Consider the following 26699-nt stretch of genomic DNA (forward strand, 5'->3'; position numbering starts at 1 on the left):
CAGAGGTTGGAACGCCGCCTGACACGTGGGAAATACATCAAAAGAGATCCAGGAAATGCGTTAAAATTTAACCCTTTAGTCTAATCTAGTTCCCCGCAACGTATGAATAGGGAGCAATCGAGTCAGTAAAACGCATTGAAGGTCAGAAAAAATATCGGATTGACTGAGCGCACGTCAGGTCTTCTGTCATTTGAAGTTGCAACTGTAATTTGATTAAAACAGATTTTGATAAAGATTTCTCAATGCGTTTGATTCATTTAGATAGTAGTTCCCCCCCCCCCTCCCCCTCCACCAGTTGCTCAAGGTTTTAATATTTTCTCATTGAGTCATCTCAAACAATTGTGTTGGGCTCTCTGTCTTCTCCTTCGCCGATTAGCCAAGGTGCTCTGAGCGGCACAATTAAGCCGACACTCAATGTTCTGTTGATTTTATTCGTGCGGCAAAGAAATAACTTGGCTAAATCTATCTTGTCACCAGGAATGCAAATTATATTGGGCTGAGGATAATACAGTTGTGTTTAGCGATTCTTGAGCGAACTGCAACTTTCCAGCACTGCCCTGGAAATGTCGATTCACCGAGGTTTAATTTACTCCACCCTGACTGACTTTTTGCAAGCTCGAAAGCGACTTTGCGTTTTCTTCCTTGGCATTTTTCATTTTCGACCATCTTTGACCTCCGTTCACACCATTCCAATCGTTAAGAGCCGTTTCCAGACTTCGCCCACTTTAGGTGAACCAAATGCTTCTGCTCCGTGGCATACTTCCGATGGGGTGTTCTCCAAAGGTGCCGGGATAAAGGGAATACAACACTATTTACTACACCGAAGACTTCATTGAGCATCGGGGCACAAAATTCATACATCTGTTTATTCGCTAAAAAGGTTCCTCCTGCTTTTATTTTCTTTCATTGCTCAAAGGGAAGGTTAGAGGCTGCGAGGGAGGAAAGGATTAGGGGTTATCGTGCATTAATTCATAAAGATTAGCAGAATATTGTGGGCCGAAGGGCCTGTACTGCAATGCAGAAAGAAAGAAACTATTGTTTATCCACCCCTCCAATAAACTACTGAATGCCCGGAGACTGGTTGATGTACGGATCCATGTGACCAAAAAATAACCACAAACTGTTTTAATAGTTTTAATAAGTGGCCCCTCTCCACTTTATTCGTTTAATATTGACACTTGAAGATAAACAGCCAGCAAATAAAGCTTCGCCCCAACGTGTTTGTGTTTTAAGGATGTGCGTTATATAGTCCCACCCGATTTAATACACCCTCGCCGCTTATCTCTATATTCGTTTCCCGTCGCTGAACGTGTGTGGATTCTCATAGGAAACATTTAATCATTTCACGCAGTAGTTAGTGCCACGTTCACACTAAAAAAAATGTTTCTCTTGAATTCTTGGCCCCCACCTCTGCACTAGCGGAAAAACTAAAGCCGCTCATTCATTCTTTCAGGACATTCGGCTCTCGCCTTTTGGAAGCAACACCGGACCCCTGGCTTTTCTAATAGGCAGAAACTAGATTCTCAGGCTCTGCAAACACTTTTTGCATCCTCTCCAGTGTTTCAATAACTGCATCAAGAGCCTGAAGGCGCTGGTCGAGATTTAAATATTTGACCTTTACCCCCCCCCACCCCCCACACACACACAAGCACAGAACACATACTTGCAAATGCAGTTTCAACAAATATTCCGTGAAAATTTTTACAAACCACCATGGCAAACAAAACACTGCTTTATACCTAGCATTTGGGGACTACTACTGATTAAGGCAGGAACAAACTCCTACTTAGTAAATATTTACATATTCTGGTGCTTTTACAAGAATTCACTTTACAACAGATCTTCATCTATGCAAAATGGTATACTGAAAATGTCTTCTTAAATGATATGCTTTATGGTGTGGAAGAAAGTGGGTTCAGTACAGGTGCCTGAATTTCCTGTGTTTGCTGAGAGATGATTGATCAAACATTTCTGCACCTCTTATTTCTGAATGTTGATTTGGTAGAAGTATGCAAAGGTCATAGCAGCTTTTGATAGCAAATCCATCTCTGGAAAGAAACTAAGCATCTTGCTTTACTTCAGATGCCTCAAGAATGGGTGTCATTCTGATCGGTAAGCAGGGTCAGAACATATGCTCTAAAACTTCATGCAGCAGACACTCTCATCCCGTCTCACCTTTTGAGTCCTTGCAATTCCAACCCATGACAAGTGTCTGCTATTCCAACTCAGATTATGATAAAGAATAAAACCTCTTTGTTGACAGCATCAGATTGCTGGTTGGAACATAACCAGATTCTTAGCTCTTCATATGGCAGGCTCTAATAACCTAGGCTAATTTAAAAAAAAATCCAGATGTTCTCCAAAGGTGCCGGGATAAAGGGAATACAACACTATTTACTAAGATTTCATAAGATACATTATACAAACCCATTTCTCAGGTTGGTTTGGAATGCAGTGGGAAAACTAAGTCATATTTTTTAATGAAACTCTTCCACTTTTTAAACCGATTATACATCTCTTTATAGTCAAAGATTTATATAGCTAGTGGAACTATTTGTAAACACTGTGCTATCTATTTTATTAAAAATGTGCCAATTTTGTCAAATGTCAGGTTTAAATTAGAACAACATTGCTATATCACATGGGCCAGAGTAGTTATACATACTTAAAAAATTCAAGATTAAAATGATATTGAGCAAAATCCTAGAATTGGGAATTTTGCCTACAGATTCTCAAGACTATCTACCCATTTAAATAAATTTTTAAAATATTAAAGGCATTCAGACTATCAATATTGTATTTTCTTAGATATGTGACAAAGATTAAACAGCTTGTCAGATAATGCAATACCACTCAGATTATAGCTCCATTCAGATGGCAAAGAGGTGCCACCTTAAATTATACATTACATTTAATTTGTACAATTTTAATTTAAAAGGGCATATTTGAATCTTAAAAGTTTTAATAATTTCAATGCTATTTTTCTCTCAGGGTGTGGATTTTGAACAATTAAAATAAATGTAGCTAATGTTTTTAAATGGCCTATACCTTTGAAAAGTTGGAAATTTTATAAACAGACTGAACCACAGGTTACATACAACATGCATATTATATTAACAGACTGTGCTGGGTTATAAACAGGAACCAGCAAAATACTTTAGCTATCTCTCCAGAGCCTTAAAACGAATACGTGCACAATCAGAAAATTGAGATAGTTGTTGAAAATGTGTGAAGATTTCATAAATAACCCTTTTCAGTGAAGAGATATTTGTTTTTTTTTAAATCTGCTCCACATGAAACCCTAACTATGCTATTTTTCTTCTTTGAAGAGAGTGGTAGAATCAAGATGTATTTAAGTTTTCATTCAAAATAATTAACAGAAAGGCATTATTTCCTCCATCTATTCAATCCACATTTACATGGAAATAAATCAGAGGTCACATTTAAGCAATCAACTCATATGGCCAAATTTGCCTTGTTGATCTAGGTAATAGTACAAATATTTGATAGTTAATTTTAATTTCAGTCACTCACACGTGAGCAGCTTTATTACATTGAATGAAAAAATTATAATATTTCAGTTGTGCCTTTTCAGTTAAATAGGCAATTAGTATCTGCCCTGTATGAACTGCAGACAGGGTTCACTTGAAACTCTAGTAAACCAACAGATTTTATTTACAGTTGATGATTTTCAGTACCAGAGACAGACCAAACAGCTTGTGCTTTTTCCATTATTAAAAATAAAGCACATTAGTGCATGAGAAATTGATTGTTCAAACACTTCAAGAATGATTGAATTACCTCTAATTTTTTTTTTCTCCTCAACTGCAACATCCAAGCTGTAAGGATGCAATTGCTGTTTTATGTGTATCATCTGATGATTGACACAGCATACTTTGGTGTCAATGAAGAACTTAAATGCATTTAACAGATAAACACGATAGGGAATAGGTAAATTTATTGGCTGAGAAAGATCCATGGGACACTATAGCTTAAAAAACCTTTAGTACATGAAAAGGGGGGACAATAGAAGGGTGGAGTTAATTATTTAAAATTTATTCCCATTGATCTGTTGATGACAAATTTTGGAATGGAGTTTATTATCAGTAACTGTAGTCAGCTGAGTATAACTTTACATTAATTTTGTTTCAGGATTTGTAGGCTGCACCTCCGTTTGATGGGTACTGTGTTAAACTATATAGAAAGCACCTGCATCTGTCAAGAATGGTGACCCAGTTCTTCATATAACTAGGTAGCTTTAACTCTTAGCATTGAAATTTGCCATTTAATCACACAAGTATGATTTCTGATAGCTATTTCAGAAATGGATATTTAAACTGTATTTAGCCAAAAATGTCCACACTTTTGGGACTACTATTTCAATTTACACAATACAAAATCCTCCAAAAAAAAAATCACAATGTATTAAACACATTCAATTGTATGTGGAATATTGCTTTTAAGGTTCAGGATCTTATCTAGTACAATACTACATGCTGGCATTTACTGTAGGTACTGAACATGCAAATGTTAATGTCAGGGTACTGTAAATTACATTGGTGTGCAGGAAGGTGGAAGCTCCATGAACGGCAAATCTTCTGGTGCTTTCATTACAGCTTCCTCATTTAAGGGCAACTTCATAGTTTCTATAAATGCTGGTGGCCAGATCTGAATGAGAAATAACTGGTATTACTGATATTAGTAAGTAAAGCTAAAAAAAAGGGAGCATGCATCATTTTGGGTATGTTATGGGCACAAAATAATTAACTTTACAAAGATTAAAACAACTCATAATCAATATAACAAAACCAAAGGAAGAATTTGTAAGCATGACATGAATTGATTTTACAGAACCACAAAGCAAATGTATTTCAAAAGGCACGAAAAGTAGTACGGCAGAATAAATCAAAAGACTGTTAGTGTATTACGATTGCATATCTACCCTGAAATTATATGCAGATTCATTTTTAAAACACCTATAGATTATTTGGGTAATTTATAACTGTCTAAACTGTACTCACTATTGATTTTTCGGTTTACTTCCCTGCGAAGATGCCTCCTATTTGAAAAACCCAGAAACAAAAAAAAACACAATTTATATATTCAAAACTGAAAATTCATAATAGATGTAGGGAAGTTTATTTTGATGTTCAACGAATCGAACAGGCATTTATTATCTCCATTTGTTCTCACTGAAATTTCTCACCTCCTTTAGCTAACGAAATCAGCATATTAATTCAAAAGAGTTGTCTTGTCATTGACTTATTATTATAATTGAAAACTTTGTAATTGTACTATCCAATGTGCAAGCAAAATACCATCAAATTTCTATTGTTGCTTCAGCTAAATGTAGCTAGAGCACATGTAGTTAAAGGGTGGTGGTAAATCTCCTTCAGATATATTTGTAGCAACTTTAAATTGCACATACAATAGATTTGATTACAATAATCCTGGCACTTGAGCAACACAGAGGTATCCAATTTATTTATTGTTTTATCTTCCAAGGGGAAGAGTTAAGAGAAGTACAGCATTCTAAATTTTTCATTGGTAATGTACCCATATGCATTTAAACACATCAGTTTAACCGTGAGTGTTACCACAATTTCAATACCCCTTCATATAATTATAGCCCAATGAAAGTTCAGATGTAATATGTCAACATGGTTCACAGCAAAATTCTTATTCTCAGTCTCTAGTAATATTGGGTATAGACCACATACTTTAAAAAAGCTCAAAACTTATGAAAGTTGTATAACAATGGATCATATCCAAATAAATGAAGGAAGCATATTTAATATACTCATCTATTAAGTTCAACGAACCCGGGAACGAAGATCAAGGAGAGTGTTGACCAGACTGTTCTCCTGTTCCAATTCCTTTATAAACTTGTAACAATTCCACAAAGCATTGATGAAGAAGCCCTAGAGTCCAAGATCAAAAGATGTAGGTCACAATACTTTTGATATTCATGCACATCAGGACTTAAAGGTAGGATTTGAAAACATATTATCATTACAATCGAGATTGCCAAGCAGTAACTAAAATACACAGTGTGGGAGACAACAGTGCATTAAAGTTGTTGGTGGATTCCTTACACCAAACTTTGCAGAGGCAGTTAGACAATGAATAACATTTGTGGCTTTTGCGTAGTTAGGGCAGTACTTCATATTTTAAGTCTTTCCTTTGTTCTGTTCTTATTAGAGAGTGAAAGACCAATTTTCAATTTGAAGATGGGTTGCTTTGGAAAAAAAATCCATTGTATTTTCTCAGTGGAAACTATCTGTCAATTATCCCAGTGCTCTGTAAAACAGCAGTTTAAAAATTTGATTTACTGAAGAAATTGAGATACCAAAAAAAATTAAATCTTTTCACTGATAATTGAAGTATTACGTTCAAACTGTAGTGGGATGATATTTGTTTTCAAGTATGATGAAAATAAATATTAAAACATGGCACATACACTCCATATCTTTGGTTAGGATGACCCTCCTGATTGTACAAGCATAAACTTTTATTAAACAGGGATAAGAATTAAACAAAGATAAGAATTAAATAGAGTTTCCATTTAAAAAAAAACAATGGTGTACATTTTAAATTTACCACAGCGGGGCAGCACAGCAGTGAAGCTAATGGAACTGCTGTCTTATCAATCCAGTGACTGGTACTCAAACCTGACCTTGGGTGCAGCGTGGAGAATGAACGCTCTCTTTGAGGTGGAGTTGTTTTTCCAAGGGGCTCTGGTTTTCTCCCACATCCCAAGAAGGTTAATTTGCCATTGTGAACTGAGCATATTGTGTAAGCGAGCAGTGGAATTTCAAGGAAAATTGATGGCACAGTAGAAAGAGGAGATTACAGGGAAAATTAGTGCGGGAATGGGTTTGCTCTGCAACATGATACTAACTCAACAAGCCTAAATGGCCTCCTCTAATACGGTATGGAGTCATCCAAACATTTGAAGTATTTATAACATTGTTATTCTTCAAAATACCTTATAGATAAATCACATTGCAGAGGGGCTGTGCTCACACAAAAGCATCTCCATCTCTTTTTCAATATTTTTATTAACATTGAAATTTTCATCCAAAATTTAAACATATGTTAAAAGTCAAGACAATACATTACTCTTACATCATATCATTTCATCCAAGTTACTCTACATTTTAATCAAACAGGTTATATTGTATTGATATTCTATTATTTTATTATAAAAAAGGAAAATCTAAACTCACTACCAAGACAGAAGCTATTTGGCCAAAAAAGAAAGACAGAATTCTTATTAGACTGATAAGTTACCTCATTAATTAACATAACAAATCAAAAATTATAAGATTAACTCAAAAAGGGTCCCCACAGTGTTTGAAAATTTGAATCCAAGTTCTCTAAAATTAAACGACATGGCGTCATGTAGCCATTGAGCACGATTAGGTGGGGTAACATCCCTCTATCTGAGCACACCGCCCCCACCTAGCCATAAGAAAAATAAGAGCTAATACATGCAGCTCAGATTAAAGTTATGTCACTCTCATGTAGCGGTTAGTACAACATCTTTACAGTGCCAGGGATTGAGGCTGGACTGGGGTTCCAATTCCGTGCTGTCTGTAAGGAATTTGTATGTTCTCCCTATATCTGTGTGGGTTTTCCTCGGGGGCTTTGGTTTCCTCCCACCATTTGAAACTAACCAGGGTGTAGGTTAATTGGGTGTAAATTGTGTGGCATGAACTCGTGGGCCAAAATGGGCTGTTATTGTGCTGTATATCTACATTTAAAAAAATTAAATAAATACTAAATAAAGGGATTACGTTTAAAATTAACTTAAAAAAAGTGCAGAGAGAGTTTGAAATACTTTGTTCCAATATTTCTCAAGATTCTGACAGATCTATGGATTAATGAGGCATCTCTATTGTTGCATTTATCACAATGAGGAGATACATAGGCATAAAAATGAGATAGTTTGAGTTTGGATATGTGAGCCCTAAGGACTATGTTTAATTGTAGGGGAGAGAGGTGGGCACATAAAGAAGAGATATTAACCAATTTGAAAATTATATTCCAAGTTTCTTCAGCTGCAGGTCCCATTCCCAGGCTTTTTAAATTTTATCGGAGGGAGCCTTTCTTATTCCCAACAACACATCATAAATGTTAGATATTGAACCAAAGGTTGTAAATTAAAAATTACATCAATTAAATTCTTATCCACCCTTTTAGGAAATGTATGTAATTGAGATTGTAAAAAATCTCTAATCTGTAGATAATGAAAAAAATGAGTATATAGTAAATTAACTGCATCTCGATTTTCCACAATGCAAACCCTTCATAAAAATTGAAATAATTTGTTATTTCTTTGGCAACTTGTTTCTTCTCTCCCTCAGAAATTCTGTCAAAAGTATATTCTTCTTCAGTCTCTCAATTTCTTTGGTAGCGATTTGCAAATGTTGTAAAAGCAAATTTCCTTTAGCCAGACTGTAGATGCAGTGAAAGGAATATCCTTCATAACACTCATGCAGAAAGAAACAAAGTTAAAAGGGTGAATTATTGTCATTCTTCACAAGGAAGAAATTTTTAAAAAAAGTTGGACATTCAGGCAGTTAACCTGATATCAAAATTAGGAAAAGAAATACTCAAATATTTTATTCAGGAAGTTGCTAAGACAAGTACTTAGATTGGAAAGAGTTAACATGGATTTGCAAAAGGGAAGTCATGGTTCAGCAAAGTTATTTGTTTTTGAAGTAGTAAAACAGATGAGAAAAAAACTGTTTTTTTTCCAAAATAAAACATAGTTAGGCTCTCAGTAGGCTTTTGATAAGGTAGTATGCAAAAGATCTTATAAATAAATACATGGCATTGGGCTTATATATAGATGTGGATGGAGACCACATCTGAAATATTGTGTCGAGCAGCCATTCTCAAACTTTTTCTGGCTATGGCCCCCTTAAAACTCTGATAAAAGTTTATGGCCCCTTCTCTGTGAAGCAGTCAAAATTTGGTTTCTTTGGACACATAAAAATCGTTTAAAAAATTTGTTACTCAAGATGAAAAGAAAACGAGGCTTTTACATAAAAGTGCTGTGCCGCATGGTGGGGCTGTGTGACCCCTGGTGAGAATGATTGGTGTAGAGGTTTGATCTTCCCATCAAAGGAAGGATATATATGTGACAGAGGGAATACAGCAAAATATTAACCAAATGGATTGCTGGGATGGGGATGAGTGTCCTGAAGAAGGATTAAGCAGACCTCGTTTCAAAAAAATATAAGTTCTTGTTGAAACATACAATATTCTTGGGTGCCCAGAGAGAAGATGCAAGATGTTCTACCAAAAAAAGGGATAGGTCATTCACAACAGAGAGGGGAAAGAATTCATTCACTTGGAGGATCATAAATTGCTGGGATTAAAAAAAAAACCAGAGCAATGTGGGGACTCAGTCAATAAGACCATTTAAAACAAAGGTTGATTGGCTTTAAATGTCAAGGGGGGGGAAAAAGGAGGTTAATACAAGGAAATAACATTGATGTAAAGTAATCACTAAAGCTAGTGTATGGCAGAGCAAAGAGGCCCAAGGGAAACCGAAGTGGACCACTATGTTTTCTGAAAGATTTAAATGGTTAAGTTGCTCTTCATTCTTTAAAAAACTCAAAAACATTAACTAGGACACATATATTGTATTATTTTATAGAAGATTGGCTCCATATATTTATCTGAACAAAGAGTAAAAGGTGGAAAGATACATTTAACTTTGATGGAAGATAAATACTGGTACCAAGTACAAAAGGAACTCAGCAGGTCAAACAGTCTACTTTATGTAGCAATGATAAAGATACATAACCAACTTTTCGGGCTTGAGTTCTCATCAAGGTATGAGCAAAATGTAGCCAGGCACCTGAACCGCCATATAAAGTACACAATGCTTGTCCATATTTTGCTCATGTATGTTACATTCTAAATGAAGTATTACGTAACAACAATGGATCCTTTTATCTTACCTTTGGAACTAATAAGCATTCCCTTAGGGGTCAATTTTTGTTTTACAGCATTTTATGTGGTCCGACAATGGCCAGGTTTCAACATCGCCGGGTAAAAGAGGTGAAACCTGTACACTGTTTGACCTGCTGTGGTCCTCCAACATTATATTTTTAATCTACAACACATGTCCTTTAACCTTTGCAATATCTAGTACCTTTCATAGGGACCCAAAGGAAAATTTTGTGAGCTATTAAAACAAGGTGATCATCTGGAAAACATTTGTTCAAATTAAATTATATTACATTAATATCTGAAAATATGATACTCTAACAACATTTGCATTTCTTACCTTCAAAACCATAACTGTTATGAACATAAATGAATATATAATCAATGTTTTGCTGGACCCTGGGCCAAAAATAGCATCTCTTTCTGGGAAAAAAAACTTCACAAGGAAAATATAAGTTATTTAAAAATACAAGATATATTTAAATAAACATAAAAGCTAAAAAAAAAACAAGACATATCGAGCACAAATTCTTCATACAATTCTTCTTTTCACTTAAAAAAAAGTTTAATGGAGTTACTAATGTGACGGGCCCAGCAGCAATAGAAATTCACTAAGACAAATGGTTACTTAAGCAAAAGTTACTTTTAATTTTCTTTAAAACATAAAAACAGGATCAAACTTATTACTATTAACTTAACCAACTTTAACCCCTCCCTTCTAATTCTAAGTGCATGTGTGTGTAATGTGTGTATAAGTTCTGAAAAGTTCTTTGATTCACAGTCCAATCTCATTTCTCACTCCTCCAAGTTCACTGATATCAGGCAATTCTCATATTGTGCACAGAATTTAACATTTATGAATCTTCACCAGGCTTTGGTGTTTGAAAGATAATGATTGCCACTCAGGAAGGTTCTTGTCAGTTTTCAGAGAGAGATTTGTTGCTTGTTTGACACAAACTGATTCCTTCCAATAGCCACTTCAGTGTCTTGCTGAAGAAACTTGTCCCATCAGGGTTTTCCAGATGGTAACCTCTGTCTTTCAGGTCACCATAGAGTTCCTTTTCTGCTTCCCTTATCTCAGGCAAAACACCACACAGCCAGCCATCTCCTCTTGTAAGGACCACAAGGACTTTAAAAAAGCTGAACTAAAGATTCACAATCCATCTTCAAAATGTTTTTTTCCACAAGCTTGCCAGCTTGTCATGTTCCAGTCCTGCTGAACTGCAGAAATGAATTAATTCTCTCTCTCTCTCTCTCTCTCTCTCTCTCGCCATTCTTCAAAGGTTTTGCAAAAGCACTCGGAGCCTGCACTGTCTGGCTTGAGCAGAGCTCCGGGATTGTAAATGAGATCTATTTTGAAGTGTTTTTTATCTGTGTGTGACCTAACTAAAAACCCCACAATTTATCTCCTTTAAAACTTATCTATATACAATATAAAATATAACATAATCCATCACACTAATTATTAGCACTGTAACTTCAGTGGATGTCAAGCCAAACCCCCCAAAAAATAAAAAAAATTAAGAAGGACGTGAATAAACAAACATGTGGATGACTTCACGTAAAGAAGAAAGAAGCATATTTTATTTCACCTGGGGAAATAAATTCCACATTTGCAGAAAAGTGACAGTATGCATATCTCTTCAAAATGTTGATCCAGCAGAGTGCCAAAATAGATCTTGATATTGGAATTTCTGCATTATTATGACAATGACAGAACACAAACCCATTCTAAGATCAAGAATGTGAAATTACATACCTTTCAAGAAGCCTCAAAAACTAATATTTAAAACATTCCAATTCCCAGAAGAGTGAAATTAACCAAGTGAGCGAATGAATATTAACCAAGTCAAAAACAGATTAATGGAAGTAACTGGAAGAAAGTAGGTTTTAAGGAGACAATGAGGTCGAAAACAGACAAATTTAGGAGGGGAAATGTCACAGTGTGGGATGCAGATGACTAAAAGCATTTCCATTGGTGATGGGGCAAAACACAAATGGACAAATTGGAGGAATTTCTTGAAGGATTATAGGGCTGCAGGAGATTAAAATTGGTGTGAGCTAAACTTTGTGTGTTCTGAACAAGGTGAGATTTTAAAGTGAGAGGTGTGGGATCAGAGATGATTGTTACCATAGTGCCAATTGACGAGAAGGATCTAACATGAGCTCATATAACCATATAAGCATATAACCATTTACGGAGCGGAAACAGGCCATGTCGGCCTTTCAAATCCGCACCGGTTCACTAGAACAACTCCACTAGCTCAAACCTCCCGCTCACTGCCAATAAACCTCCAACCCCCTCACCTCCATGTACACATCCAACCTTCTCTTAAATGACAGAAGGGACCCTGACGCAACTATCTCATTCAGAAGTTCATTCTATTCTGCCACCACTCGCTGAGTGAAAAAGCCACCTCTAATATTTCTCCTAAACTGTTGGCCTCTTGGTCCAACCTCCCCTGCCCTCAGGGGAAAGAGTCTGTTTATCTCTAGTCTATTTATTCCTTTCATAATTTTAAATACCTCTATCAAGTCCCCTCTCACTCGTCTACCTGCTGTGATTAGGTTAATTGGGCAGCATGAGCTCATGGGCTAGAAGAGCCACTTACTGTGGTTTATCTAAAAAAAAATCTATCAAAAATAAATTTGATGATTTTCAATCAAACATTGATGTAGAATTTTTTTTTCCTGAGCAAAGCGCGTAGCACAGTTGTATATGTACTTAGATGAATGCACTTTATATTTGAATAATGCTTACTTATATCCAGACTAGTGGCTCAGGGCTTTAGTAGTAGATCACTTGCGGATGTAGGGATTAACGTCGAACATCACTGCACAGTACAGGCCCTTTGGCCCACAATTTTGTGCTAACTTTTTATATATATATATATATATGTGTGTGTATCCTACCAAAAAAATCTAAACCCTCTCTACATTATAACCATCTATTTTTCTTTCATCCATGTGCCTGTCTAAGAGTCTCTTAAATGCCCCTATTGTTCCAGCCTCCACCACCATCCTTGGCAATGCATTCCAGGCCCCCATAACTCTCTGTGCAAAAAACATCCCTGATGGCTCCATTAAATTTTCCTCCCTTCACTTTGAACAGATGTCACTCTGGGGAAAAAAGGTGTTAGCTGTTTCCCTTATCTATGCCTCTCATAATCTTGTAATGTATTTTAAGTTTTCTCTCAACCTTCTTGGCTCCAAAGAGCAAAGCCCCGGGTCTGCTAACCTTGTCTCACAAGGCATATTTTCCAATCCAGATGAGGAAGTTGGGTAAACTGTACGTAGAGCTAGGGGCTAGTGTAAGTGTAGTTAGATCAGGCTTTGCAGCGTGGCGGTGAGACAGGACAGCAGGAAGAATAAATCGCAAAAGTTAGCCATGAATTGAACAAGATGTGCCTGAAAGCAGTGAAGGTCGCAGCCGCATCTGGAAGAACAATAGAGCATCTGTATGTGCACTGATCAGTACTAACTTAGAGATACTTTGTATATGTGAGGAACTTACTATTGGGTATTGATAAGCTGTGGTCTTTTATGATTGGCATAATATTATGTAATATGCTATGGATCAGGATAAAAGAGAATGTATTGTAGCTGTTCGGGGGAACTTTTATCACTGACTCCTGAATAGCATTCCAGTAGTAGCAGCGAGTAAAAGTGACTCAATCTGCAGAATAAAGAATGATCCAACCGTGACTGTAGTTGAAGTCAGTCATTTTGTGCGATCACCCCATGGACCCGGAATCCACGTAGGTATCATCCTGGTAAATCTCCTCTGCACCCCCTCCATAGCTTCCACATCCTTCCAATAATGAGATGTCTAGAACTAAACACAATATTCTAGGTGTGGTCTCACCAGAGATTTATAGAGCTGCAACATTACCTCATGACTCCTGAACTCAATCCTCCAACAAACCAAGCCCAGCGTTCCACTGACCTTCTTATCTATCCTATCAACCTGCGCAGTAACCTTGAGAGATCTATAGATTTGGACTCCAAGGTCCCTCTGTTCCTCCACACTGTAAAGTAACTGACCATTAACCATGTACTCTGCCTTCAAGTTTGATCTTCCAAAATGCATCCCCTCACACTTATCTGGATTGAACTCCATCTGCCACCTTTCCATCCAAATCTGCATCCCGTCTACATACTGCAACTTTCCCTTCTATGACAACTTTCAACACTCCACTACACCTCCAACCTTCGCAAACTTACTGACCCATCTCTTTACTCCTTTGTCCAGGTCATTTAATAAAAAAAATTACAAAGAGCAGGATCTCAGAACAGATCCCCGCAGAACTCCACTAGTCACTGACCTCCAGCCAGAATACTTTCAATCCTCTGCTACTCTCTGCTTTCTACAGGCAATACAATTCTGAATCCACACAGCCAAGGTTCCAAGACTTTCTGAACGAGTCTTCCATGGGAGACCTTGTCAAGTGCCTTAATAAAATCTATACATTTACTGCCCTACCTTCATCAACTTCTTTTGTTACCACCTCAAAGAATTCAATTTAGGTTCATGAGGCACGACGAGTGTTAAGTCACATGTGGGAATAGATATTTTGTTACAGAGAGAATAATGGAATCAAAAACCTAACTCAAGATGAAATAGAATGACCACATTTACAACAGACTGGGTCAGTTTGTAGTAACACACTGAAAGGAATCAATTTCTCTCAAAATGATGAAGCGGAGGCAAAGTCATTTGATTTCAGTTTTTTTCAATTACTGCTTCATTGTAATTTGAACAGTTTCCTATTAATTCTGCAGATTAGTTCTGCTTCCATGGGAAGTTTGTTGACTATATTGGGCAGGTCATGTTGTTTCCCTATCCCAGACCAAATGACCAAAAAAAAGCACCATTATTCCCAGCTCTGCCACCCATAGCGTCAAACAAGAAGCTAGAGGAATAGACGGGAAAGTTGAAGTTTCTAGAGCAGCCATTCTCAATTCTTTTTTTGGTCATACACCCTCCCTCCCCTTTGGACTCTGCTCAAAGTTTATGGGCCCCCTTCCCTGTGAAGCAGTTTTTTAGATGGTTTCTTCGATACTTCTCTCTTACCAACTACAATGGAAACCCATTTAAGACGATGGTTAGGGTCCAAAAAAAATTGGATCCCGAAAAAGATTGGGATCATGATAAACAGAGTTTTCAAAAAAATAAAGAACACTTGTATAATATCTGTATTTGCAATCTTTTTATTTCTTACAATCATCATTTTTTTTCTTAAAAAATCGATTTAATATTCATTGCCTGAACGCAGCAGGTCGCTGGTGACGAGTGAAATCCAAAATACTTCTAAACTGGAGGATTTTTATGTGGTCCACATCCTGGGTCTCCAGCCAACATAGGCTGGCCTCAAGGTATCAATGGCTTCAGACACTTTTGGAGGTGGGGGCGGAGGTTCCTCATTATCATCCTACTGTGGTTTGGGAACCGGTGCTGTAGTAACGTTCTAGATGATCTCAGAGTCCATCAGAAATCAGGCATTCATCATCGGCAGAGTATCAGATGAAAATCCTCTTTGCTGATTTCAAACAGCCTCTGTGCCTCACCCACCTCTTCATCTGTGAAGCTGTAGAATACTTGCTCATCATCTTCATCTTCCCTGGTGGAATGTCGTGATGAAAACGCTGGACCCAGACTTTTCTCCCAGCATTTCTCAGGACACGAGGAGCCAAATGCTGCCCAGCCCTTCCCAACCAAATAGCAAAACATTCATGCTTTTCAGATAGTCTTCCAGCATTGTTAACCATACAATATGGTTATGGCACGACATGGAAACAGGCCATCTCGGCCATACAAGTCCATGCCGGTTCACTCAAACAACTCTGCTAGCTCCCCCCCGCCTATTCTCCACCCATAACCCTCTAAAAAGAGAAGATGGTGTGAGTTTTGATGAGTGATAAAGCAATACACGTTGATAAGAGTGGAATAATACACAAGCAAGGGTACACCAGTAAAAACAAACTAATGAATACAAACTAGAGTGGAATACAATAGAAAAAAACATTTGAAAATGGGAAATCCAAAATCATGAAAAATCAGCACTTACCACGTTTTGAACATAATGGTTCGCATGCACGTACTCTGGTAGTTCAACATAGACACCAAGTACCTCTATGCAATAGATTATGAAGTCCACCACCAGGTAAATTATAAATGGAATCAGAAAATGAGTGTAGTACTAGATCAGAAAATAAACATGGGGAGAAAAATCAATAGCATAACCAAGCTCCCCATGCCTGTGATGGTTGGTAAATTGAAGGGTAATGAAATAATCATGCAAAGAAATACTTCATACTTAGTTGCCAGCATAATTCATTAAAAATGACCAAATTAGTGGAAGGGTTTGTACCATTTCATATGCATGCTCCATTAACAAAAAGTTAGTTTTGTCAATGCACCAGAGAATTGTCCTATCCACTAAATCGCCATAGTGAGCGCCAATCAACTACAGAGATTTGGATGTACACCTTTCAGAATACTTTAAGGGTTATAATTTTTAGAAAGGGAAAGGTTTCAAAAAGTTGATTTATAAATTAGATATCGCCAATGGTCATAATCACAATTCATTACAGAAGGCTAACTCTTCCAATACCAGGCCTAGTGGTTTGAATTAATTCACTTCTTTGTTTTTTAGTTCTTTTCACCACCTTAAGGAATGTCACCATAAATGACTATTAGGTGATTGAATTCTTTGGTCCGGCAGATAAAGGCCCAAGGTAGTAAGGCATTGCAAGGAGCATAACCCATCACTGAATAAAAGTACCTTGCATCTATCCTTTAAAAAAATCATCATATCCCACACGCAATGTGCAAATGACATAGTTCTGTTATTGTAAGGGGGCTACAACATTGAAAAATATTAGAAATATTGTTCCTGGGAGTCCACACCTGGAGTACTGGACACAATTTTAAAATCTGATTTCTGAAAGGATATACAGGGAATCCAAATTATAAATGACAAACCTACATATCTTTGACTTTACAAGAAGTATATGATGAAGTTTCAAACAATTTTTCTGCAGAGTTTCACAGGCAAGCCCATAAGGCAAATTAAGTGATTGGGAGCTGGCGGTGCCACCAGAGCCTAACATGCAGCTTGTATGTTATCAAGGTAAAGAGGATAGTTTGAGCAGAAATTAATAGTTCAAGACACTGTCCCAAGTGGCTGATTTGCCCTCATTTTCTTAGCAGTTTAGGTGGAGGTAAAATTAGAGGTTCTCAGCAGGGGAGTTAAAGTCGTGTTCAATTCAACGTTTATTCATCACCCAATATCATCAAACGCAAATCCCTGGTTTTCTTTTTTAACCCTGAATTGGCTTCTTTTTAAAAAAAAAGAAAATGAAGAAAAGAGTGACTCTGGCATTGTAAGTGTTCCAGGTTGAGAAAGATGTCAAATCAAAATTTCCAGGGGCACTTCCTTATGTATTTTGCGATGGAGGCTGCCAGACCTGGAGATTTATCAAGTCCCTAATAATATAAATTCTATTTAGTTCTTCCCTATCATTAGATCCTGTGCATCCCAACATTTCGGAGGTAATTTGTATCCTTACTTATGAAGACAAAACCAAAGTAGGAATTTAATCAAACTTCCAGTTTTGTTCTAATTACAAATTTATCCATTACTTATTGTAGGGCCCTACATTTGTCTTCACCAAGCTTTCTCTTTACATATCTACCAAGCTGTTACAGTCAGTGCTGATAAAATCTTTTTAGTATGTACAAAAAAGATGCTGGCTTTGAATCATTTAAACACATTTATTGCACGTAAAGTCTTGATGTTTACTAGATATCTGGTAGATCCTTACCTTAATAATTGCATAAGTTCCTAAGCCACAGATGGCAGTCACGAAAATGTCAAAAATTAGAGATGTAAAACTGTCCACTGAAAGACACAGTACATTTATATATATTAATTGGAAATGTTTGTAGATAATGTAGACACATTCTAACAATAATTAAATCAAACAAAATATTGCTCAGGAGTGAAGAAACTATTATCCAACATTAAAGTATCATCCACAGAAACACATTTTAATTGAACATACACAAGTACTGGAGAAACTCAGCAGGTCATGTGGCATTCTTTATATGTCAAAGATACATTACCAAGATTTTTGGAACAGAATCCTTTGTCAAGGTGTGAACAAAAACCAGGCTGGCATCTGAATAAAAGGTGGGGTGAAGGGCAGGGGGGAGGAGGACAGACAAGAAGTCAAAGATAAATGGGTGAAAGGGCAATTAGAGAGAAGGGATGAGTGGACGAGGGAGTCATGGAGGGAGTGGTCCCTGTGGAAGGTGAAGATGGGAAGTTGTGTCTGGGGAGATCATGTTGTAGCTGGCGGAAAGTCCTTGTAGCATCTAGTTGTGGGGGCGGGGGGGTGAGGTGGTGGGGGCCAGGGCAGATGTACAGGAAATGGAGGAGAGGTGAGCGAGGGCTGAGTTGATGGGGAAGCCATGTATTTTGAAGGAGGACATCTCAAATGATCTGAAATGGAATACCTTATCCTGGGAGCAGATGCAACAGGGACTGAAGAATTAAGAGAAAGGAATAGAGTCCTTAGAAGGCACAGGTTGTGAACAGGTGTGTGGTCAAGTTAACTGTGGGAGTTGGTCGGTTTGTAGAAAATATCAGTCCAGCATTTGTTTCTTGAGATGGAGATTGAGAGATCGAGAAAGGGGGAAAGAGTTAATAAGGATGGACCAAGTGAATTTGAGGTCAGGGTGAAAGCAGCAAAATCGCTAAAGTTGGTGAGCTCAGCATGAGTGCATGAGGCAACACCAATCTAGTCATCAACGTAGCAGAGGAACAGTTGAGGAGCCTTGCCTGTGTAGGCATAGTATGGATTGTTTCACATGGCTGACAAAAAGGCAGGAATAGCTGAGACCTAAATAGATATCCATGGCTTCCCCTTTGATTTAGAGAAAGTGGTATGAGTTATCATAATTGAGTTAGTTAATGCCATAGTTCAGGTTTATTATCATCTGACTGCACCTGTTTCTCCAGACCATGATGCACACACACTATACATAATAAATCACATCGGTATTTTGGGATTATTTACTCGAAACAGGATAATCTTCATCAATTTCACTGCATGCAGGAAGAATGTTCTGATTTTGATGCCACATTACTTTCTTCTTGATCATAGTGGATCAAAGATACGATGTGTTAAATGGAAAGGATCCTCAGTAATTCCTTGAGTCCCTCCCAGAAAATGTCATCCATAGAGGAAAGGGAGACTCCGGTGATCTTCTCAGCCGTTTTGATGATCCACTGTATTGACCTCCAATATGATGCTTTGCAGGTGCCATACCACACAATGATGTAATATACTCCCTCCAATATGATGCTTTGCAGGTGCCATACCACACAATGATGTAATATACACTCAATTGTGCTACTGTAAAATGTTGTCAAGATGGGGGTAGTAGCCTTGCCCTCTCAACCTCCTGAGGAAGTGTAGGTGCTCCTGACTAATGGAGTGGGGCTGTGGGCCAGGATAGGAACTTGTTGTTCTCCATTGTCCACAACAGACCCATTCATGTGCAATGGAGTGTGGTCAACCTTTTTTCTCCTGAAGTTCACGATCATCTCCATTGTCTTGTCCACATTGAGAATCAGGTCGTTACCCTTGCACCATTTTGCGCGCCTCCCCACCTCTTCTCTGCAAGCTGGCTCATCATTGTTGATGATGAGGCCAACCAACCACTGTTGGTATTATCTGCAAACTTGATTCTGTTTGAACTGAATCTGGCAGTGCAGTCATCAGTCAGCAGCATGAACTGTATAGCAGGCTAAGCACACAGCCCTGAGGTGTGCCAGTGCGAAGTGTGATAGGACTTGAGAATTTGTTACCAATTGGATTATCTATGGCCGCTCAAGCAAGAAGCCCAGAATCCAATAGTTGAATTAGCCTACATTTTAATAATTCCAAAGTTAGAAAATGAAATAGTATTTGAAAGAAAATTACCATGCACTATTATTGCTTCTTTGCAACCTCAAGATAATCCTTACATGTTCTGCAACTAATGAGGTGCATTACTCCTTTGATAACATTTTTTTTAGGAATGTTAATTGAGGGAGAAGGATAGCCCAAGACTATCTGGGAATAAATGCATTTAAATAGTGTCACAGAATATTTTATGCCCATTTGAGGGGGCAGTTGGAATTTCAATTCCACATCTCATCCAAAAGAAAGAAGCAGACGGCAATGCACTTTTTTAGAACTATGCTGGAATGTCAGTCTGAATGTTTGCACTGGTCTCCAAACCTACAACTCCAAGTCAGAGGTACTCAAATCCCCAATGCTATTTTATTACAGTAGAAGTCTGAAAATCTGAACTGCTTGTGGTTTGGGTCAGTCCGGATTTTCAGATTTTCTGAATCCTCAGTCAGTACTTTTAAAATACAGATTGAAGCAAAGATGAACAGGTAAACTTTGATAGTTTATTCATTAGCAAATACAGCATGATTCATTTCTAAAAGCTTTATAAAGCTTGTTGACGTGCACACATACAAAAGCCTGGTAAATGTAAAGAGTTTGAGAGTTTTCAAAGAGTCCGGATTCTTGGGTGGTTCAGATTTCTAGCATCCAGATTTTTGGACCCATACAGTATACATTTTACAAGCAGCAGATATTTAAACCTGCTTATCAAGGCCACAAAATTAATTTAAAAGGGATACTCAGATCACATCTACTGCATTAAATGCAGAGCAGGACACTCAGGATATGTGGATCAGCATCCTTCATTAATTTAGCAATAGCTGCCAAAATAAATCACTGTAGCAGGTCTTTTTCATTCTCCAGATGATCCACAATTCGAAAAGAAGTTGACACTTGTGAAAAATACTATTTCCTCATTAAAAAAATCATAAAATCAAGATAAAACACACAAAGTATTTACCTACCTCTGTGAAAAGAGCCTTCAAAATGAAGACCAATCAAAGAAACATCGACTTTTGAATCTGGCCGAAATAATCTCACCAGTTCAAATCCAGCCATTACTGTCCAAGTGACCTGTTGGAAGACAAAGCATTTTGCTATCACCCAATGTATACATTAGCGGCAGTCATTGAATAAGCATTAGCCAAAAGAGGTCACGTGTTCAAAAAGTGGAGAGATGATCTTTTGCAGTGATTTATCAAGCATCTACACAAATGAAAAACAATTAAATGCATTTTCAGAAGCATTATAAAGATAGATGGTCCAGTGGACTGCTGTAGGTCGGCTGAATTACCGTATTTTTATGCATATAATGCGTGAGTTATATGCTTATTTTACAAACCTGGTACCTCCCCCCACCGTGCGTAATATGCGTATGCGCGGTATATGAGATTATTTTTACTTGTATAAAAAAGTGAACGTAATTGACCAGCCTCTGATTCTAAAGTAAATTGTTTTTTAATTGCTTTAATTTAAAATAACCATATAACATCTTAAATAACAAGTTAAAAAGCTGGACCAACATGTTAAAGTCAAAAAAACATATAACAATGAGTCTTCTTCATCATCATCCGTGACCCCTTCGAATCCTTCAGAGGCAGCTTGTTCACTCTCTTTGTTAAAATACTTTAGGTCGGCCTGGAACCTCATCTCTGTCGCTGCTTTGTTGTTATTTATGATGCCGGCTTTTCTGAATCCACTCCGGATAGTTTTTGGTGTAATCTTATCCCATGCTCTCGCAAACTTCAGTATAGGTTGCTCTTTTCAGCCGTTCAGCTGGGGTGAATTCATAAGTGCCATTCTGCATCCATTCCTCCCATTTTGATCTGATGAATATCTTGAATGGATGATTTACTGAAATGATCAGTGGCTGCAGTTTACGTGTCAACCCACCCAGAATTACTGCAAGGTGGGCGCCAACAGAATTTATAATACTTTGTGTTGAGTGTTTCTTGTGAGCTGCCAGGGTATCAAATAAGAGTAATGATTTCTTTGAAAAAAAAATTACCTGGCCTAGGCCTGTAACATCTTTCCATCCACAGTTTCATAACTTTGGAGTCCATCCAACCTTTCTTGTTACAATGCACAATCACAGTATTGGGCATTTTTTCTCGCAGTAAAGTTACTCTTTTGAATATGGTCATTGGCTTCAATTTAGTGCCACTTGCAATGGAGCCAAGGACTACAGTAAAACATGAACTTTCATGATCGGTCACGGTTATGGCCATAGTTCTTGTGGCAAGAACGTCAAAGGCCATCCACGTTAATGACGTCTGCAGGTGTGATTTTAAGTTCACATACTTCATTGGGAATGAAAATCAATGATTTTTTTGTCCCCAATCTTTTGGAAGTCACTGACCTACAGTTGTTCTAGTTCTTATCAACAATCTGTTTCCCTTCAATAACTTTGATATCCAGGGTAATCACATTTTGAAATCCTAGATGCCTCTTTCATGTGCCAATAGTCTTATTTTCATCTGAATGGCGACTGGAAGTACAGCCTGACTTTGTTCCATTTGACTAAGAACCCACTTCTTCAGTTCAGACTCTAACTGGCGCCATTAGCTTTGACATGTGCGTTTTCATGGATACATTCTTTCAAGCTCATTTTTATATTTCCTCCATTCATGACTGGATGATTCACCAACTTTGAACTCTCTTGTTGGCGCTCCATTGCTAGTTTCTTTTGTTATGGTAACAACTTTCAGCTCAAAATTTTCAGTGTAAGATTTGCATTTGGCGCCGTGCATTGTGAACACAACTGGCACACAAGATCTCAAAGGTAGCACTAAATGCAATGGCCTTTTATACTTTTCTTCTTTGGCTTGGCTTCGCGGACGAAGATTTATGGAGGGGGTAAAAAGTACACGAATAGGCTGTTAATGTTATCTGCGCATGAAGGAACGTGCATAATTTAAAGCTAGTGTGGGAATCTACTGGTATCAGCGGCAATAAAAGAACACACTCAATTTAAAGCTAGCGTCGGAATTTGGTACATACAAAATGACAAAATTCAAATTTTTGATCTTGGTTTTCTCTTTGGCCAGAGTCCCATGGTATTCCACTAAACAGGACGTTCTGGCTAGGGCACTCCACCTTATCAATGCTAATTGCCCAGACCCATTCCGAGGGAGGAGATTAACAAGAAAAGGTTTATTTTAAAAAGAAAGGCTTTTAAAAATCATGACAGAATTAAAATCTTGCTTAACTCTGAAGCCTGTCTTTGATCTATTTAAATTGGTTCCTCTCCAAAGCATGTTAATATGTTGTAAGAGGACATTATCTACATAATGGCCAATTAACACCTCTGGGGAAGTTGATTGGATGTTAATAGCAGGATATTAACTGTGACAGCCACAGGTACTGTGGGAAATGTGGTTTGGCTCATGTCCCAATTAAATGCAAATTGCTTTTGTCAGTTGGAATTTAGAATGCTACCCTCAGGTACGCACTGTTTGAATTTTTTTTTTTTTTTTTTTACACACAGTTTATGATTTTCTGTGTATTATATGCATGTGCACATTATATGCATGAAAATAAGGTACTCATTCAACAAATTAAAACAATAAATTAAATACAACTCTATTCATTTATTTTGCATCCAAGCAAAACATTTTATGCTCATCAAATGACAAAGGTCTTAAATAATAAAGGTCTTAAAGTCTGCAGCAGAAGAACTAGGTCCTCATCAAAAGCTCATGGAGAGGGTCAAGAACTTCAAATTTCTGGGTGTCAACATCTCTGAGGATCTGTCCATGTCAATGCAATCAAGAAAAATGCTCGCCAGCGGCAAAATTTTGCGTGGAGTTTGAGGAGATTCGGGATATTGCCGAAGACTTCTACAGGTGGAGAGCTTTCTGGGTGGTTGCATCATTGTCTGGTATCGAGGTGCCAACTCTCAGAACAACAAAAAATTCCAGCAGGTTGTTAACTTGGCCTGTGACATAACAGGCACCAGTCTTCGCTACTTTGAGGACATCTACAAAAGGTGACGTCTTAAGAAAGCAGCCTCTATCCTTAAGGACACCCACCACCCAGCAAAGTCCTCTTCGCTTTCCTACTACTGGGGGAAAAAGTACAGGAGCATGAAGAACAGCTTCATTCTCTTTGCCTTTAGATTCCTGAATGAACAATGAACCACAGGCACTGCCATACTTCGACTTTTTCTTGCATTATTTTATTTATTTATTTTGTAAGGAGGTTTATATAAATATACACACTGTGAGGAGAAGGACCGCAAGGAAGGGGGTGTGAGGAAGGAGGGGGCACCAGGGAGGGAGGGGGCACCAGGGAAGGGGGGGGGGCGAGGGAGGGGAGAGGGGGGAGGGAGGGGAGGGGGGGGGGGAGGGGGGGGAGGGAAGGGAGGGGGGGAGGGAAGGGAGGGGGGGAGGGAAGGGAGGGGGGGAGGGAAGGGAGGGGGGGGAGGGAAGGGAGGGGGGGAGGGAAGGGAGGGGGGGAGGGAAGGGAGGGGGGGGAGGGAGGGGAGGGGGGGGAGGGAGGGGAGGGGGGGGGAGGGAAGGGAGGGGGGGGGAGGGAGGTCGGGATTCCCATGCTTCCCCCCCCCCACCATTCCCCCAGCACCGTGTCTCCCCTCCCTCCCTCGGCACCATATCCCGCCCCTCCTCACGGTCCCGTATCCCGCGGCGCCACTCACCGTGTAAGAAGCGGCCAGGACGATGGTGCCAGTGCGGACATGGCAGCAGAGGCACTTGTGGCTGCCGTGGTACAAGCGGGACGCAAACCGCCCCATCGTGCTCGCTGCTCTCCCTCCACTCTCCCTCCACTCTCCCTCCACTCTCCCTCCACTCTCCCTCCACTCTCCCTCCACTCTCCCCTCCACTCTCCCTCCACTCTCCCTCCACTCTCCCTCCACTCTCCCTCCACTCTCCCTCCACTCTCCCTCCACTCTCCTCCACTCTCCCTCCACTCTCCCTCCACTCTCCCTCCACTCTCCCTCCACTCTCCCTCCACTCTCCCTCCACTCTCCCTCCACTCTCCCTCCACTCTCCCTGTCCGTCCCACCCACCACCCGACCTGTCCCCGTGGGGAAACGACCACTTCAGCCGGTTTCAGGTCGGTTAAACGGCCCGAAATGGAATCTCCAGCATCGCTACGTGACACAACAACGACCCACCCCTTCCCTCCGTCCCCGTGTCGTGAGACGACATTTAAAGATTCGTTTAAACGTTTCTTAAAAGGTTATTCTTCATAAATTAATATATATCATCTGTTTCTGCTCGGGATGTCACTGTCAATCAAACTTCCAGTGCGTTAATAGTCCCCGCTCCGGTCCCGGGACGGGGGACGACGTGGATGTGCAAAGAAACACCCACTTCCCCCCCTCCCGTCCGACCAAAAATAATTTGAGCCACAAACTTGTGCCCAATGAGTGCAGTAATGGTTGGACCAACGATTCAGAATTATGCCATTCGAGATAGATAATAACTTATAAAGCTATTCCAAAAATGAAGCTCAACTTTGTGTGGCAGTCTTTCAAAAAGGGGCGAGGATATCTTGCTGACACTTGACATCCATGATCCCACAAAATATTAAATGAATTGATAGACTTGCAATGTAATTTATGGTTTGTTTCGTTGTTTGAAGGAATTGTTCACCAGGCTGAGACCTGGAATGGCAGGAATGACTTATGAGGAAAGATTGCGCAAATTGGGATTGTACTCGCTGGAGTTGAGAAGATTGAGAGGGGATCTCATAGAGACCTATAAAATTCTGGCAGGACTGGACAGAATGGAGGCAGATGGGATGTTTCCAAGGATGGAAAAATCCAGAACCCGGGGCCATGGTTTGAGGATAATAGGCAAACCATTTAGGACCGAGATGAGGAGGAATTTCTTGACCCAGAGGGTCACAGAGGGCAGTAGAGGCAGGTTCATTAAATCTATTTAAGAGGGAATTAGATCTATTTCTTCAGTATAAGGGTATTAAAGGTTACGGAGAGAAGGCGGGGACGGGGTACTGAACTTTAAGATCAGCCATGATCTCGTTGAATGGCGGAGCAGGCTCGAAGGGTCGAATGACCTACTCCTGCTCCTATCTTCTATGTTTCTATGAATTGGCACCTGGACAAGAATACCATTTGCGTTGGTACTCACTATTCCTTTATTTAGCATGAAAAAACATACATTGTCCCTCAGCAACACCAGCAATAGCACAGCAGTGGTCGGCCCCATCAGCACCAATGACGAGTCACCCTACAGAGAAGAGGTGGAAAATCTTGGGATGCAGTGTGAGCGTTACAACATGAGAATCAATGTGGACAAGAGGAGATGATAGTGGACAGTGGGAGGAAACTGAAGCACCCAGAGGAAACCCACTCAGACATGGGGAGAACGTATAAACTCCTTACAGACAGCACCAGACTCAAACTCTAGTCGCTGGCACTAGGCTTTATCACACCGCTGGCAAAGCCTGGACCCGAGTGAAATTCCCAGGAAGGCAGGATCTCCCAAGTCTTTCACACCGCAGTTCAAATTCCATGTAATTTGCCCTCCCTGACAATATGCGGGCGGGGGGGGGTGGGGGGGGGAGCCACCCCCAGCAATGACGTAGTGAGTAATGCATTACGCACTCACAGGAAGTCCTACTGGAAGTCAGATTGCACAGTATTAGCGGACAAGATTGACTTATCAACAGTGGACAATGATGCAAGTGGTGACACAGCACACAAGCACTGACGTCATGACGCTTCCCCTGCTGGGCCTTTTGCCAATTTAGACTGCAAGGAAATGACCCAGGTCCACAGCCCT

At 39.2% G+C, this 26699-nt stretch overlaps 1 protein-coding gene and 1 long non-coding RNA gene across 2 annotated transcripts in view; one reads left to right on the top strand and one right to left on the bottom strand.

The window, feature by feature from the left end:
• The window catches only part of LOC138741358 (uncharacterized), a 93477-nt gene that overhangs the window by 30205 nt on the left and 36573 nt on the right, over positions 1–26699 (top strand). The window lies entirely within an intron of this gene.
• On the bottom strand, positions 3511–24755 carry LOC138741355 (lysosomal-associated transmembrane protein 4A-like). Its single transcript, XM_069895289.1, has 8 exons — positions 24587–24755; positions 20898–21006; positions 17794–17870; positions 16035–16166; positions 10307–10402; positions 5823–5921; positions 5022–5059; positions 3511–4668 (listed from the first exon to the last, which is right to left on the bottom strand). Coding segments are annotated over exons 1-8 (648 nt in total). The 5' UTR covers positions 24683–24755; the 3' UTR covers positions 3511–4667.

Source organism: Narcine bancroftii, chromosome 8 (genome assembly GCF_036971445.1).
Source record: "Narcine bancroftii isolate sNarBan1 chromosome 8, sNarBan1.hap1, whole genome shotgun sequence".
NCBI lineage: Eukaryota > Metazoa > Chordata > Chondrichthyes > Torpediniformes > Narcinidae > Narcine > Narcine bancroftii.

Excerpts from the sequence above, each read along its gene's own strand:
- LOC138741355 (XM_069895289.1), bottom strand. The coding sequence starts at position 24,682 with ATGGGGCGGTTTGCGTCCCGCTTGTACCACGGCAGCCACAAGTGCCTC. Across the intron at positions 10,403-16,034 it reads ACCATTATGTTCAAAACGTG|TTTTTTTTCCCAGAAAGAGA; the intron begins GTAAGTGCTGAT and ends TTCCTTGTGAAG. Across the intron at positions 5,922-10,306 it reads TAACAGTTATGGTTTTGAAG|GGCTTCTTCATCAATGCTTT; the intron begins GTAAGAAATGCA and ends CTTGGACTCTAG.